This window comes from Clytia hemisphaerica, unplaced genomic scaffold (assembly GCF_902728285.1).
Source record: "Clytia hemisphaerica strain Z4C2 unplaced genomic scaffold, Clytia hemisphaerica genome assembly, whole genome shotgun sequence".
Lineage (NCBI taxonomy): Eukaryota > Metazoa > Cnidaria > Hydrozoa > Leptothecata > Clytiidae > Clytia > Clytia hemisphaerica.
The window spans coordinates 1-17339 of record NW_027104551.1 but is presented as its reverse complement, the minus strand read 5'-3'; the positions used below and the strand labels follow the sequence as shown (position 1 = coordinate 17339).

Here is a 17339-nt window from a genome sequence, read left to right as displayed (position 1 = left end):
TGAATTATAAAATATTGAAATAATTTGTTTCGTATAGTAACAGAATAAATTTTAAGATTTTATTTTAGATTCATTCAAGCTTTACATGTGAATAGCAATAGGTTGACAAAGATTTTCTTTTTTTTCATCTTGATTTTTCTTGAATCGAAGGTTATTAATTTTTCATTTTAAAAAATCATTTGTTTCAATCAAATATTACATTTTGATTCTTTTCTTTAAAAAGGTCATTTTAAAGATGTGACTATTAGTATAAGCACAGTGACACGAAACTAACTTGAAATACGGGGAAAATACGAAACTTTGAAACAATAATGTAAAGAAGGCATGCTTCAAAATATCATGACAAACAAACAAAAGGCTTAAGATAAGAACAATAGAACACCAGTCTCTAAATAGAGAATTCTAAGACAACAGTGTTCTTATAAATAACATGTAATTCGTAATACAACAATAGTCCCCCGAATTGAAAATTAGCCTCACTTAAAATGAAGATGGCGCAACTCGTTAGAATAACTGTATCCTAAACCACAGGGTCTGAAAAATTAAAATCGATTGAATAAGTTTTTGAACATTTTTCTAAAAATAGCATTCAATAATAAGTTTGGTTAACTTATTAAGGTTGAGAAATCATCGGCAAAAGAAGTGACTAAAAACCACTCATCGACGACATTTTTACCGACAATTAGGTACAGGACATCTTCACAACGATAAAGCCAAAAACAATGAAACATAGAATTGAGCAAACATCAAAATTCTTCGAAACAAGGACAAAGTTGAATAAAAAACGACTAAATTATCGTTTTAAAGTCAATCGCGATTCTGTGCAAATAAGTACAGTTATATTATCGTCTCTAACATGCCTGATAAATTGTCATAGCAGACAACAGTCCTTTGAATATTGAATGATAAAGGACCTCAACCATAAAACCGATGCCGACGACAAATAACAAACGATGAAAACTCAGTGTCCCAAAAATATTGGTAATGAAATTGTCACATAAATAGGTCAAAACCACGACTTTAAATATGGGCAATAAAAAGACCATTTTACGGAACCAATTTCAAACGCAAAGAACCAGAAATGCATTTGTTTGACACCCACCATACTGTAACAAGTGAATTTAGTAACTAACGATTTCTGTCGAGAAATGATCTGTGATCAAGGGAGTTTAACGTAAAAAGCTTTACTACCCATCTCATCTCATTATTGAAAAGAAGGTCATTTGAATCATCGGTCAAAGTCTTCGTCCCCTTCAAGTTCCTCATTAGGTGCACACTGAAAAAAAAAACCCTAATCAGCTATTAATCCTTATGACAAAAGCATTGAGTTTCAAGCCTAATGCTAAAAGCAAGTCTTCATTCTTTCCTCTGCAAGCAAAAGCGATGTCTGAAAAATTTGCACCGTATTTTACGTAACGGATAGAATTTAGTAGTGCTTTCTTTGTATTTTTCGCGTTTTATGTTTTTCGAATTCTGGCGGTTGAAGTTGCTTCCAATCCAGCGTTTATATGAAACCACAAGGGCCGCACAACTTATGTAGGAAAAAAGTGGCTCACGCATAGGAAATTCTATTCTAGCCCTCGGTTATATCTCTTTGGCCACAAGGGGGAGAGGCCCATTGACAGTAAAGCCTTTCACCAGATTTCGAAAAATATGCCGCATATATCCATGGAGAGGCTATTGAGTTCGAAGCCCGAAGGGGCTAGAGAGGAATCTTCCACCTTTTTCAAGCAAGGATATAGAAATTAAACATTAACACTTGCGCCAATTTAGTATGACAGGTTGAATCTAGCTCTTTCTTTGTTTATGCACGGCATTTTTTTACTTTCAATCTGGCGTTTGCGTGAAAAACCACCCGGGTGACGCATTTTGAGTGACTTCATTTCCCATCCGAAAGTTTTAACTCGAGGCCCTTCGGGGCTTTGAATTCAATGACCCTAGCCAATAAAGTTCTTTCACTTAAAGTGTGCTATTTTCTCTCGAAATAGTCTATTTTAACAACATGTTATTAGAAAAGAGAGCTTGAAGTATACCAAGTATTCGACGAAACAAATTTGTCCATCTTCGTTCAAAATCATGTATTGTAAAGATAAGAATCCACGATCGTCCATTCGTATTGAAACTTTGTTGGAGGGAACAAGTGCTTTGGTTGAGGGCTTCAGTAACGATGTCTTATATCTGTAAAAAAGTAAATCGAGGGGAAGAGAAAATGGTGAAATAAGCCTACCTTTCAAATACTATGTGACACATCATGTGCTAATGCCCAAAGATTTAGCAATTCTTTCACCAGGTAAAAATTTCAATTTAATTTTAAAAACCAAGCAGGATATAATTCTCAAGAATTCTAACATTACCTACTTCAAAAAAGTTAAAATCACCCAGTAATGTTTCTCCCCCTTTGGATGGAAAAAAGATCTGACAAAAAATTGGTAAAAAGGTGTAAACACACATACCTTAAGAATACACGTCTAATAATATTTGAGCGGAAAAGCGATCTTTTACTCACCTGTTGCTTTGAGTTTGAACGCATTCAAAGGTCTCGACCATTTCGGAATCTTTTGGGTAATCAACCTAAAGAAAAGGGAATTGATATTTCAGTACTAACAGTTTTTCGATGGAGCCATAACTTCAGCATCCTTAACATAAACAAGAAGCCTACCCCAAACGCAAATAAATTGTGTTCAACGGAGTGAAAAAAAAGTTACAAACCTTAAAGGAAGAAATTTGGCGGATTTGTCTGAAATCCGCCAAATTAAAGTTCTCGCCAAATTTAATTTTTTTCAACCATACGCAAAATTGAATTCCCGCCAAATTTATTTTTTTCATTTTATGTCCGATTGTTCACAATTTATCCCTGATATCAATGTTTTCACCCTGATTTTAGATCTAAATATCCGTCATACGCCAAATTAAATTTCCACCAAAATTTCTTCCCATTTCTTCCACTTTTGGACGGAAAAAAGGTTATCTTAAAAGAAACTATACAAGACTTAAAAGTTTCTAATAGTTCTTTTTCGTCACATAAAACATGCTGCACCAGAGTGTACGGCAATACATTTGGAAATTTTCGTAGATATTGGGTCTGTTAACAGACAACATAAAACGTGGTCTTTTTGTTTGTCGACTTGTTCAAATGCTCGTTCAAATTTGTATGTCGCGTAAAGAAAGAAATTCACTTACATGGGCGCTACCGGAATTTCCGAAAGTAGATATTCTGAAATAAGGTGCATCGGGTGACATGAGTATTTGGATGACATCCGAAGTCATATCCAACTCTTGAAAAGCATCCTTCAATGCCAAACTCTATGGTAAAGTCAGAAACATAATTAAATCCCAGTAAACTCTTTTGGAGATTCTTTCAACAGTTTTCACGGGATTAAAATTCAAATAATAGGATAAGTTAGAATAAGTATAAAAGTTGTCTTTTAGAGCTTTTAGTTTTTTTTTCACAGGGTCCACGGCTGGACAGTTCAGTTATATAAACCGAACAGAAACTAAAAACCCCTGTAGTTCTTTTATGGATCAAAGGAAGATCATTGTAATAAGTTTGTTTAGTTCTTTATATTTATTGATAAACTAGGAGGATTTAAAAAAATATCATGGTATTTTCAGCCCCAATAAATATTTTTGGAAGAGGAAGGAGAATCAATAAAACCAAAAACTGTGCGTGTAGTTTCTCGTCATTTCCTAGTTTACTAAATGTTGAATTTCCACGTTTTGCATGCTAATTCATAATGTCAATCAAAATGTGCGATCGATTTCCATCCTACAAGTTTTTTACATAAGAACGAAGCACATGAAAACATAAAACTTCATTGCCCCGTTGCATTTTTAAGGTTTGCAGACTACAAACGACGAAAATATTCACAAAATGCTTAAAACAAGAACACTTTTAGACTTAAAACCTAAAAGATTTGTTTTTCCTATAAAATGAGTTTTATGAATGCTTTTTCATTCAAAGATGTTTTAATAAGGCTAGGCAAGCGACATCAGCTAAAAAGATAAAACGCACAAGAAGGCACATGAAATAAAGTGAATAGTAAAAATTGTTGTCAAAGTCAATCAGCGCTATAGAGATGTTCTATAAATAAAGATCGAAAAAGTAAATACTCTCACTTGAGTTGCTTACAAAGTCATAATTCATATCTCATCTAATGAGGTCATCTTATTGGAAAGTGCTAAAAAGATTTATATATCAACTTCTTTACGTGTTAATTGTACTGCAGTTTAAGGCATGTGAAATTTCAAATAAATGTTTCTTTCTCCGAATGATAGAGAATATGGCGGTCACATCAGCAGATTTCGATGTATTCAGACAAAGTCTCTACAATGTCCAAAGATACCCCTATGGTAAATCTTATATAGACTTTCATAATGCTTGTACAGTTTTGATGGAGAAATACAACATTGATTGGAACACGGTACTTGACATGGTCAATATGACAAATAATGGGACAATGACGTCACAACAAGTCATTGACATGCGCAATGCATTCGAATTCGGCATTGTAGAGAACTACAAACAAAAAATTGTCAATGTCTGCTTAACAGTTTGTATTGCACTTTCAGTTCTGGGTGTTTTTGGAAATTCTGTTATAATAGTGTATTTCCTACGTAAAAATAAGTGGAAAATCATGAAATTATCATCCTACCATTTCCTTATAATATTGCTAGCAATCATAGATCTGTTCATGTGTGTGAGTCTCTGCTACACCTACTACATTGAGTGGAATTGGAAAATGGATCAATGGAGTTGCGAATATGGTCAAGTGTATTTTAAACTCAGTTTAACAAATCTCTCTTTCTGGTTTGTCATTTTGATATCTTATGAGAGATACCGGAATATTGTTCGACCCTTTGACGGCCGAACCTACCGTCGGAAATATATTGCCATCATTTTGGTCATGATTAGTGTTTGTGTCCTGATTCCATTTGTGTTAAGACAGTTTGATCATTTTAAGTTCAAATGGCAAAAATTGGGACATATTGGAGTTACTCTTTGTTATGTTGATGTAGCAAATGCAAGTCTGGTGGAGTACCATACGACATTGATAGCGTTAGGTTTGTTGGCTTTTGCACCTACTGGATTGACCGTTTATTATTACAAGAAGATTTCAAATTACATGCAAAGTGAGGAATTGAAATCACATCTTGGTCAAGCTGCCGAAAAGATTCGTCGAAGAAATAAAAGAGCTTTGAGAGTTATTCTGTTATTAATTCTAACCTATGTTATAACCTCCATACCAGCCAGAGGATACGTTTATTTCTACTGGCATTATTTGATCTTTGAATTCGATCAAATCTTATACCCTGGATGGAAAGTATTGGTGGCATTAGATTATTTTTCACATTCGATCACTTTGTTGAATAACGTTGTCAATTTTATTGTCTATGGATGCTTGATGAATGGGTTTCAACAATTTTTGTTGAATATATTGACGTTTGGTCTGAGAAGGAGATACATGAAGAGACAATATACAACAACCTCACTCGGAGATTAAACTATACATTGTCTTCTACAGGACTCTCCGGTGCATAAGCAAATCTTCAGTATTTTACAGTGCTCGATACATAAGTAGAGCGATGTCAGTCATAAAGAAAAGACACTTTTTTATTCTACTACTGGCAGTTTCATGCCACTTTTGTGACAATCTTCAGAGTAGCAGAATAAAAAAGTGTCTTTTCTTACAAGAAGTTATATACATTAATTTATACTTAAAAAAACAAAAAGTATAGTCCTCTAAGACGCTACCATTGGTACACAAGCAGAATGGCTGAATGGACTCTTCGAATAAACTGTTCGTTATATCGATATACAGGTAAATGGAAGGAAATAAACTTCCCTCGGATCAACTTATACAAAAACATAACTCTATGACTTTTTATATCAATTTTTGCTGCTGGTAAGATAAAATGAAACATGAAGCAATATCTCTTAGTAGCAACATTAAAAGAGACACAACTGTGATTTTTATATAAATTTGATTTAAAAACATCTACGATTATATAATGTAATTATTAATGGCTGTCTTGCTAGATTCTTTTCTTAATTGTGGTGGTATATTTTTCAAGCTTTGATACTTATTCTTTAAATTCAGGAATTTTTATTTTCGTTTGTGTTTATAAATTCACTTACCGTTAGTTTTTATTGTGAATATCATGCTATATCAGAAAGTAAATAATCCAGGTATCATAACCAATTGTTCAAAAACATCAAAACAAGATTTCTGTGATGTTTTGTTTTAATCATCGTCATCCTTTGACGATCTAGGTTCGTAAGGAGGTCTGTTTTAATACATTTATAGTCCTGTCGACTGCCAGTTTCGTTACAAGTTCTAGGATCTATAGGGAACCATTGGGCCATTCCATTTTATACTTAGTATACCAAGTTGTAAACAAAGTATAAGGTTTGATTTCTTCTGAAGAGTTAGTAACATAGTGTGCAGGGGGGGTCAAGGTCCCACCTAAAATTTCAGGTCCCAGCACTTGAGAAACTCCCACCTGATAGTTGACTTTCCAAGTCCCACCTAAAATAGGGATTTTATTTAATAAAAATTTTTTAATTACCTAACTTTCGAATGACTCGTTTAAAGCATAATTTTTGCCTTATGATGGCCAACTTTTTTGCATATTTGATTGGCAAACAGTTGGCACTTCGGGCAGTTTGGAATTAAAATTCCAATAAAAAGTTAGGGGAATTTTCAATGAAAAACAGATTACTGGATTCAAAGACAAATATGTAAAAATCTAAAATTTAAAATAATTTTTCTTTCAAGATTTCCATAAGAGTCCCACCTAAAGATTTCTAGTCCCACCTCAACCTATTTCCCCCACCTGAAAGTCCAAAATTTCAGACTCCCACCTGGCTGTTTTGGACCCAAAAATCCAACCCCCCCCCTGCAGAGTGGGGGGGGGGGTGCACACTATGAGTAACTGAAACTTAAACAATCACCAGATACTCTAACAACAGAAACATATTTTATCTAAAGCCCATGAAATAGGGTTGAAAGCAAACAAACCTTCATGATGACTTTATTGAGGACATCAGTGGATGAGAAATTGAAGTCGACAACATCATCAGCATCCATTGTTGTGATACTGCAATCGGTTAAGATGCCTCCTTCTTCTGCTAACCTAAATGAAAAATATTATTTCTGTAATAAACTTTCTCCTATTAAATAAGTAATTTGGAGGCAACAAACGAAGGCTCCCCTTTCCTTTCGATAGTTATCTACCCAAAGAGTGCCACTTTTTCTTTCAGGATTGCTCCACCTACCCTGGATCCTTCTCCTAATAGCTGAGCATCAAGCAAAGTGGTATCAAGTACCATTTTTTTACTAAGTACAAAGTCTTTGGTATGAGCCGACCAGGGATTGAACCCACAACCTTGCACATTGTAGCCAGATGCTTTACCTTTGTACTACAGTCCCCAAAAGTATATAATACGTAATCAAATGTCTAATGAGAAGTTTTCAGGGTCATGATTTAATGCTCTAACCAATGATATCAATCGATTTCGTCAAGTACCATTTTAAAAGATTGTCAATACTTTTAAATTGTTCGCCATTATAGTTTTACCTGTGAGGTAAAGCTTCAACTTATAAAATCTTTTGATTAGCTTTTTTAGTAGCAGACCCCCTTGAGAAAATGACTTCAGGACATCAACTTTTGATAGAAATTTATGTTTGGTGTCATTTTATGCGTGATATGCCATGATATTGTAAGATATGCCCTTGATCATAAGGTTTCGACCCCTTACTATGTATATCATTACTATCTTTTTTTTAAAGTGTTTCAAAGAAAATTTGTCATGTTTTACTAAGGATGAGGTACTTTGCAGGTGAAAAATTTCAAACCATTTTCATTGATCCTTAAATAAACATTTTGTCAACCTACAGTAATTTCAGAGGATATCCATGACCAGCATAACACATCTTCAATGCAGTTGCAGATGATTTCTCACTGGAAGATCCAAAAATGTGGAGACATTCCTGAAATAAAAGAATATTACAATTATTGGAGTTTTCTAAAACAATACTCCTCTGAAATGTAGCTTGACAAATTGAAGAACCATTCGTACTTATAGAACTTTCATCAATATAATAAAAAAGATTTTTAAGACTCTACTTTTAAGATTCTACTAGAACAGCAAAGTTGCCTTTTGAAGTTAGTTTTCAAGGATATGCACCAATTAAACAATTAAATGATTATGTAACTTTTTGACTTTTTTCTACCAATATAGGTCTTTAGTTTGATTGGTAAAGATATTGTAGTGTTGTGTATCATGTATTCAAGAATCCAGAAAATAAATCATGTAGAATACTACAAGCTTACCAATAAGACATTCAAATTGATTTTGAAAGTAGCACTTTCTTCATCAAAGTTGTATTCTTGAAATACTGATGATTGAATGAAAGCACTTGCTTGTGCATATTTACTTTCTTCTACAGTGACTTTCAAACCATTGGCAGATATAAAAACCGTAGCAGTCTACAAAAAAATGAAGAAAATAAGTTATTTTAAAGAAAGAAAATTTTTAGCAGTTTATTTAAAGGAATCTGCTATACAAAGATTACAATGAATTTTGTAGAAAATAAAGCTGAAAACTAGTGGAACAAGCAAAAAGGAAGAATTAATAAAACAATATTCTGAAGTATAAGTGTGGGACTTTAAAATTATATATATTGAAAAAATAATAAGGAAATTATAGAAGTTTTTCTCTGAACAGCGCTTTTCTTACGTCTTTAAAATGTATTGCTTTCAAAAGATTTGAAAGATTCTTTGAATTATCAAGACGAGCAACCAATATATAATCACTATTTTGTTGGCTTTCATGATGTTGCATCTTTTTCAACCTAAAATAAAAACAGATTTACCATTTTATCAATTTCAATCCATATTCTAGTATATCTGAAATAAAAGAAAAGTCCAACTCAAAATTCCAGATTGATCCACATACTATCAATTAATCTGTTAGAATTGAACTTATATTTTTGTCATGCTTTTTTATTATTGCCATAAGAAACTAAATTGGGCTCGCGCTTAAAATATGCTGAAGAGTATTTTCTGCAGTTGTCAGCAATTTTACAATTTTTTCAGTAATTTCTAACACTTTTGCTCCTTCAGAGCCATCCAGTGAGGTCCCTTTGGCTATATCTCTTGAGAATATACAACAGTTCATGAATATTAATATTCTCTCTATGATTTTAAGGTACAAAATTTTGTAAGTCTTGAACCTATATTGACGGTGTCATCTTTTTGTAATCACCTTACAAGTTGTAAAGTAGCATTGACTTTTATTAGCCTTTATTGCTACCTGTTCGTCAACTTAAAATAAACTATTACATAGATTGAATAAGCTTTAAAAGAAGATAACATAGCAATTTCACTGTGACTCAACCAAACTGTTTACCAATAGCAAAGTGGTAACCAAACTATGTTGTCAAAAGCAATATTCCCCTTCCTTATTGGAAAATAATCAAAGCGTACATGTCCAATCAAAGTTGTATTTTAAAATCACTGCCATGTTAATACAAATTTGTGACATAATTAACGCCATAAAGCACTTTTTCCTTAATTTCTCGAAAAAGACTTAAAACAGTCGGGAAATCCCTCAATTGCGGTAGTAATTTTTTACTGCAATTGCAGTATAAACGTCACTTTTACATTTTTCATATACTGCAATTGCAGTATATTCAAGAAACAGAATTCAAGATTCAATGAGAAAACAGGCAATTTTTGTACATAATTGATTATATCTTTTTAACGCAAAGACAAAATATTTTTTCCATAGATCAGATTCTTTTAATACAGAAAAGCTTTCTTCCCGTACGATTTTTTACAGTCAATCTTTGTCGACCAGCACTATATGTAGCCGTTATAAACCTTTGTAGGCTAACCACGAATGAAAACTACTGCAATTGAGGGATTTCCCTGACTGTAAAAGATTAATTTTATTAACAGGCAATTCTGAAATCTACTTCCTAATACGCTTCTTTTGACATATATCTAAATGACTATGCCTTACACCCCCAGTTTCCTTATGTTCTTTTTGGATATGCCATAGCATAAGTAACACAAGTTAACTGAGGCAAATCATTTTAATGGAAATTGTGGTCAGTGACCACCTATCAAATTTATCAGCGATTAAATACTTACTCGACTGAAGATTGTGGCATTTTCTACGACAATTTTCGACTCAATCATTTCAATTACTTTTCAATTATCTTCGATCGTATTGAATACCTTCAATTGTATCAAATACCTTCAATTTTATCAAATATGTTTCCTGTAGCAGCGCATCAAAATAATCTGAAATCGAGTTTATCTTGCTCAATTAAAACACGCAATTCAGGCAATCAGAATGTGCAATATGAGTTACTTGAGGATACCCAGGGCACACAAAATGGTGGAGAAAATGATGGGGAAATAAGAGGGTTGATCTTATGGCTGGCTATTCTTTTTGTGCTTTGGTTTTAGGTCACTGTCATCAAAAGTAATCAATAACAATCAAAGTACTCTCATACGGTTATCGATTCTTTGAAGGAGGGTTGTTAAGAAAGTGATCAAAAACTCACAATTTTTTTGAAATTTTGATACTCAAAATTTGATTTTTAATCAATAAGTGCTCGTTCGATTTCTTCTATCATTATTGATTACTTCGATAATTGAATTTATTGATTCATCCTTTTTTTTTTGTGTGCGGCCGGCCGCAGGACCCTCCCGGCGCTCCGGTAACGCCTGGAGCAAAGAGTGCTGTTTTAAGTGCTTGTTTTAAGTGCTCCGGAATCTTCTGGTGTTCCAGAGCACGATTTCTGATGATTGGTCTTTACCAGAACACTCCAGAACGTTCCGGAGCACTTCCAGTGTGTTCCGTAGCACTTCCAGTGTGTTCCGTAGCAAGATGTCTGCGATATATTTACGATAGAGCACTCGCTGTGCTAATCATGTAAGAACTAACTGTGCACGTTCATATTTTTGAAAAATCAGCCGACTCATGGTAGTAAAAACTCATGTTTTTTAATTTCTTCGTTACTTCGATATTTCTTGTTTTTGACCAAAGTGCTTCGACACACTTGGGACAAATACTGTGAGTGGTCCTAAATCTGACAGCCCTGCCTAAATCCGACCCCCCAAATAGCTGCTATGAAAAAACATAGTTAGGACCACTATTTAGTGGTCCTAAATCCGACAGCCCTGATCCTAAATCCGAAGGGTTCTTTCAAAGATACAAACTAAAATAAAAACAAACCTTTTGCTGTGACGCAATGAAGATAAGACGGGTACAAAATGCATAAAACATAATGCATATTGCATAATGCATAGTGCATATTATCGCATGACATGTGAAATATCTGCAATCTGATTGGTTACATTACAGTGCATAAACGTCATATTTTCATTTATTGCACTGTTCGTTTTATTTGCACTGTTGTGCTTCATTTATTGCACTGATCAATGCAACAGCTTCATTTTTTGACGTCAATTTCTTTGAGAAATAAAAAAAAAGAAAGTAGATTTTTCAAGTCTTGCGATAAACCAATTATTACATAATACCTTGTGCAATAAGGGTTTATTTTTCTCGTTCTTTTATTTTTGCTGTTATTATCACTCGCCTAAAGGCTTGTGAAAATAAGGAGTAAAAAATAAAAGAACTCAAAAAATAAATCCCATATTGCACTCTGCACTATGCGATAACTTATACATATTTGAAAAATGTCAATTTTAGAGGCTATAATAAGGAGAATCTGAGAGATAATACTTTCAACAAAACAAATATACCATTTTCTACCAGAAAATAAAAGGTAGAAAGCTGTAAATTTGAATTTTGGATGATGAAGAAAATCCATGATCCACTGAAAATGCTTGTTGCCATTTCGATTTTCATAGTTGTATTTTACAGAACGTAGTATAGTGTAGAAAAAACACGAAAATATCTCCTCCTCCGTATGTTACTTTCTTACTCTAAAACGTAAATTTTATAGCAAGATCTTTATTCTGGGTTTTCTCAGGAGATCTTTATCGAACAATTGCTAATAAAGTTCAACCGGTTTTCCCTCTTACAAATCATTAATCATGTGAATGCTTTTTGTTAGATAAGCCAATATAAATTAAAGAGCTTCATGCGAAAGCTAGATAAAAAAATAGACTTCAAATCTTTTTACATTCGAATGTTATGTGTTTACCTTTTTTTGAGAAAGAAGAAGGGGGAAACCTTTCTGATCTGTTGCTTCTTATTATTATTTATGCTGACGGAAAACCCTTTGTTGTTATGATTCGAATGTTTTCTCTTTCGTTCGGATTTGAAAAGTAAATATCATGTCTGGGGAAATCCTCTCTAATTGGAATGTTTACTTAAGAAACTCTTCTAAAGAGGTTTTCGCGGTTTTAGCCTTTACAAAGGAGAGTTTTAGAAATTGTAAAATCGTTCTGTAAATTACACAATACTATTATGCATTATGCAATATGCATTATGTTTTATGCATTTTGTACCTGCCGAATGAAGATACCAAAGTGTCAACTAAACTGAGAGATTTGATACACTGAACCAATTGAACCGAAAAATTAATTGTTTCTTATACAAAACAAGTACTAGACAATATAGTATAACTTCAAAAAAATATCACTTCCACTCTCAATCTCTTTCCTATTTTGTATAAAACCTTCTCTAAACAGCGTAAAATTTGTTTAAAATGAACCCCCACTTTACACATGCTTGTGACGTCATATCGTTCATATTTTTTATAAATTTTGTGTATGTCCATCGACTTTAAAGCTTGATATTTCGTGAACAAGAAATAATAGGAAGATAGTAAAATCATTTTTGATTTCAGGAAGGATTCAGTTTTACGTGGACTAAATTTGGGGTTTTCAGCTTATTCCAATAAAAAGTCCAATTTTTTCAATCGACTCTAAAATCATTTTCACTCACTTGTTTTCGAAAGTTCAAACATAGTTTTACTCCACTCGAAAATGGCTTTTTAATGAATTCTGTCTCTTGGTTAAACCATTTGTGGATAAAAAGTTATAGCTACACTAAAAAATTTAGAGGTTCATTATCAACTAAAAGCAAGAGCTTTTCCAATTACTTTCTGAGCGCTTTTTCGTCAAACAGATGGCTCGACCTATTCCCCTAACAAAATACACATTGCTTTAAAAAGATTAGATTTTCTGTAAACATAAAAGAGCTATGTCTTTTGATAGAGAAGTTTTTAGAGAAAAACTTTATCAGAGGTCATTCCTTGGAAGTATGTGATGTGTTTTAGGTATTTTCTAAAAAAATGTTTAGTTCACCTTTAAACACAAGCAACGGATTCAGAATAATAGAGGTAATTATTTTTACAACTCACACTTTTTTATCACATTAATTGATATCTTGACATTTTTGCGAAGCGAATATACATGAGCGAAGCAGTTTTGCTATCGTGTGCATGTACCTTTAAATTCTATATACCAGGGGAGCGCCAAGGAAAACTTGATGTGCGTTTTCTACGGTATCGAAAACATCATTTCGATCTGTCAGACGGCACTTTCTCATACATTGCTTCCCATCGCTTCCGTAGATTTGGAAAATTGGTTTTTAGTCTAGAGGATGTATACCAGATCTAAAATATTCAAGAAGCGTTCAAACGCTCGTTTTTCAAGAAGTCGTTGCATTGACTCGGTCAAAGACTTTCGAATGTTGACTCTGAATTCGAATGTTGACTCTGTCTTTGAAAAATAAAATCATTGTTGTTTTGAAATTGAAAAGAGACGGTGCTTGATGATAAGAAATGAAGAAAGCAGCTGTACTGTGGAATGAGAAAGAAAAAAGATGGAATTTTTATTGTTTCATCAACAGGACAGCAGCCTCAACGGAGTTGTTGCTTCGTTGCAAAAAGATGTTCAAAGCTGAAAAATGAACTGTATTATTATTATGATGGTGGGAGAACCATTCCTTGGATGATTGGATCTCTTGATTCTTTGACTTTGTAGTAGAGAGCACAACATGAATTTTGACTTTTAGTATGTTTTGAAATGGGAAAAAGATAATATATTTTGGATATGGCTAACCTGGAAAAATTTATTCCTCCCCTTATTGAGTGGAAGAAGAACTGTTTGTTTGTTGTTGCTTTTTAAATTCTGGCTTGGCCGACCCTCGCTCGATGATGTGGACTCTGTGGTAGTTGTTTGTTGTTTATGAATACACATTGGTGGTCAGAGAAATAGAACATTGACATGTAAAGGATTTTTTTGTTGGATTTTATGTTGATAATGATAATGGTATGATGTGTAAAATGCAAAACATCGACAAAACTGACATAATTTTTATGATGCAATTTAACTGTTTTAAATTTCTGTGCTACAATAATACAGCCTACAGCCGAGAAAAAAGTCCTTTTTTTTACTCTTTTATGTGAAGGTTTGCTCCGTTTTGTCAGCTACGCAAGGGTAAAAGATTTGCCATATTTGTCTCCCAACAGACTTAAGATTTTAAGAGTCTTTAGATTTCCCACTTGAAAAATACACGCCTGTAAAACTTTAGAGATTTTGCTTAGTAGAATCGTTGAAGAATACTTTCTAGATCTTTACTTTTTATCTAGTTTTTCATTATTTTCATCTCAGGATTTTACAGCGCTAATAGTTTTAATATAATTTTAGAACGTTGTTAAAATTTTCAGAATTCATGATGCAATTAAACGATATTCCTAATTGCTTATGATTATTGAATTTTTAAATTGCATAAATCAACTTATTTCCATTAAATTCTAGTCTTGAAATCCTCTGTATTTCACATCCCTGTCTCAATAAACCGGGTGATGTCTCAAGTTTGTTTAATTTTGTTGCCTCTATGGTCTCGCTCTGCAAGGGAAACTTTTTGAAGAAGCTAGAGGGTAATTTTTCCACCAGAAACAAAATTTTTCCAAGTTATGTGACACAGGGGTACGTGTTTTTGTTAGTTCTTTCGTTAAAGGGTTTGTCAAAAACTTGCATTTTGGAAAAAGAGTTTTCGAATGTGCTTTTTATAATTCAAACGTTCGAAATTAAAGATTCAAAAGTTCGATTTCGAACTCGAGGAATTTGAAACCGGAAGTAAAACAAGTTCAAAACAAAAAATAATAACTAAAAATACTTAGCAAAAACGATTATTGAACTTTTTATGGAATATTCTTAAAGAGTAGAGAAGAGCATAATGGATTAGGAGAATATTTCTAACCTATTAGCCACATTCATTTGAAAGTGCTCATTTTCCAACGATTCATAAAAAGATTTGTATAATTTTCCTCAGATCCGTAGAAGTAAACATTGCAAGTTTGTACGCCTGAAGTGTTTGAGTAAATCTGAGTAAGTCTTCTTGGACCCTAGCAGTTGTCGGGGTTTCGCGGGGTTACAAATCTATTTTAAAATCGCGTGACCCTATAAATACTTTGCTTGCAACTTGCGAATCGAGTGACTTGCCTGGATCGCTTCGCAATTCTTATATATATACACTAGTATTTTAGTCATCTTGTTAGATGTTTTGCTTCAAGATGACCCTCGACATGGCCTGAGAATTCTCGGGCCTCTTCGGGCCATGTTCGGGCCGAGAGACCCTATCAATTCTTTTGGCCCGAACATGACCCGAGTCATTCGGGCCATGTTCGGGCCATGTTAAATGTTAAATTGATTCAGCATGTCCAGTCAAACAAAATAGTACAAAATAAGATTTGTCTGTTTTGTTTATATCGCTCAAAAAAACTTTACAAGCTTCCTGTGGACACGCTTCAGTTTAAAACCAGGACCAGTTTACTAGCAAATATTTCCACCCCAAGTATATTTATAACTATGTTTTCATACCAAATAAGACATTTATTACCGTGAGAGGTCCTAAAGCCGACACCACTGCCTAATTCCGACCCCCCAAATAACTGTTATGAAAAAAAATTCTATGTTTACAAACATTCCCTCTCCAAGTTAAACGATAAACTATTGCTAGAACTCTCGAAACAAAACATCTAACAAGATAGCTGTAATGTCAAGATGTCAATTAATGTTAAAAAGTGTGAGTTGTAAAAATAATTCAGTATAGACCTAACTCTTCATACAAAAATTACGGGAAACGCATGTTTGGACTTTGTACCCTATGCTGCACTCAAGCACTTAAGCAAAAGTCCTGCAAAGGCGGGACAAAAATCAGTTTTTTGAAGTTTGCAAAAAAACGCCACATAGAAGATCTTTCAAATTCAGTATGTGAATAGAGCAGTAAAAAATACAACTTTTCTATTTTTCCTTTTTTTTGCAAAAGTTCTAGGAATGAAAATAAAGAGATAATGATGATTGAATACTATCCATTGATGTCCCGCGGCACTATCGTAAAGCTAGAATCGCTTCGCGTATTCTTCGCTTGAGAAAATGATTGACAGATTGAAGTTTCACCCGCGCAGAAGTTCGCGGAGCGGTTCTCTGCTCAATCCTCGGACCACGCTAAAAATGGTAGACTGAGCTGTGACAGATCATTTCGATGGAAGTTGTTGGAATGTTTACAAGGCTCTTGACAGAAAATCGTTTGTTTTATTGTCAATGATGACAGTGCGGTTATTAATTTTGTTAGATCTGACAAATTGATGTTTGTAAGTGCACTTTATAGTTTTGATTCCCATTGAAGAATCATATTCTGGTTTTCATGTTATTAGATGCTGTTTTAGAGCTTTAGGTCTACACTGTAATTACCTTTTGGCTTTTATCCTGGATCAGTAAAATATATTTAGTATTTAGTATTTATTGCAATATTTAGTAATTAGGATTTTTTTTCTTCCTAATTAGGAATAAGATTCCTAATTAGGAATACTAGTAAAAGTAAGAAAAATGTTCCTAATTTGGCTAAAGGTACTGACTGAATGACCTGCCTGGTCATTAAAATACAACTACGCAGCTCCGCTCGCAGCTCTACTCTACCATTTTTGTTTTGTTTAACTTTTACTTTAATGACCAGCCATGTCTTTTATCTGAGGGCTATGCATGTTAGCCTCCACCACACTTGATGCAAGTTACCCAATCTCACTCTCGTCATGGTATTTGCTTTGCCGGGGGGGCTGTCGGATTTAGGACCACTAACAATATGTATTTTACTGAGAAAAAGCATGAGAACACTTCAAATGTCATGGGATTGGAATAAATAATGCAAAAATAATTAACTTACCACAGCAGTTTTATCGTGAAGTGCACCAGACTGCCAGACTTAAAAACGCAACCTGAATCTCTGGTCTAGCTTCTTGAATAATTTTTCCCGCGCATTATCCCCGATTTTCCGTTTTCTTTTCTCTTCGCGCGCTTTCAAGGGGGGTTTTGGTGTATAGAATTTAAAAACTAAGATAAAAAGT

The 17339-nt window shown here is 33.7% G+C and overlaps 1 protein-coding gene across 2 annotated transcripts; it reads right to left on the bottom strand.

Moving 5' to 3' along the window:
• Positions 1 to 308: 308 nt before the first annotated feature.
• LOC136822952 (cell cycle checkpoint protein RAD1-like) lies at positions 309 to 17245 on the bottom strand. 2 transcript variants are annotated; one of them, XM_067079254.1, is made up of 9 exons: positions 17159 to 17245; positions 8741 to 8855; positions 8335 to 8490; positions 7897 to 7991; positions 7020 to 7134; positions 3181 to 3303; positions 2507 to 2571; positions 2034 to 2178; positions 309 to 1276 (listed from the first exon to the last, which is right to left on the bottom strand). In XM_067079254.1, exons 2-9 carry the CDS (start codon positions 8843 to 8845, stop codon positions 1229 to 1231), a joined length of 852 nt encoding a protein of 283 aa, XP_066935355.1. In that variant the 5' UTR covers positions 8846 to 8855; positions 17159 to 17245; the 3' UTR covers positions 309 to 1228. The 2 variants fall into 2 exon arrangements, with proteins under 2 accessions (XP_066935355.1, XP_066935354.1); XM_067079253.1 differs by lacking the exon at positions 17159 to 17245 and adding an exon at positions 11252 to 11359.
• Positions 17246 to 17339: the final 94 nt, after the last annotated feature.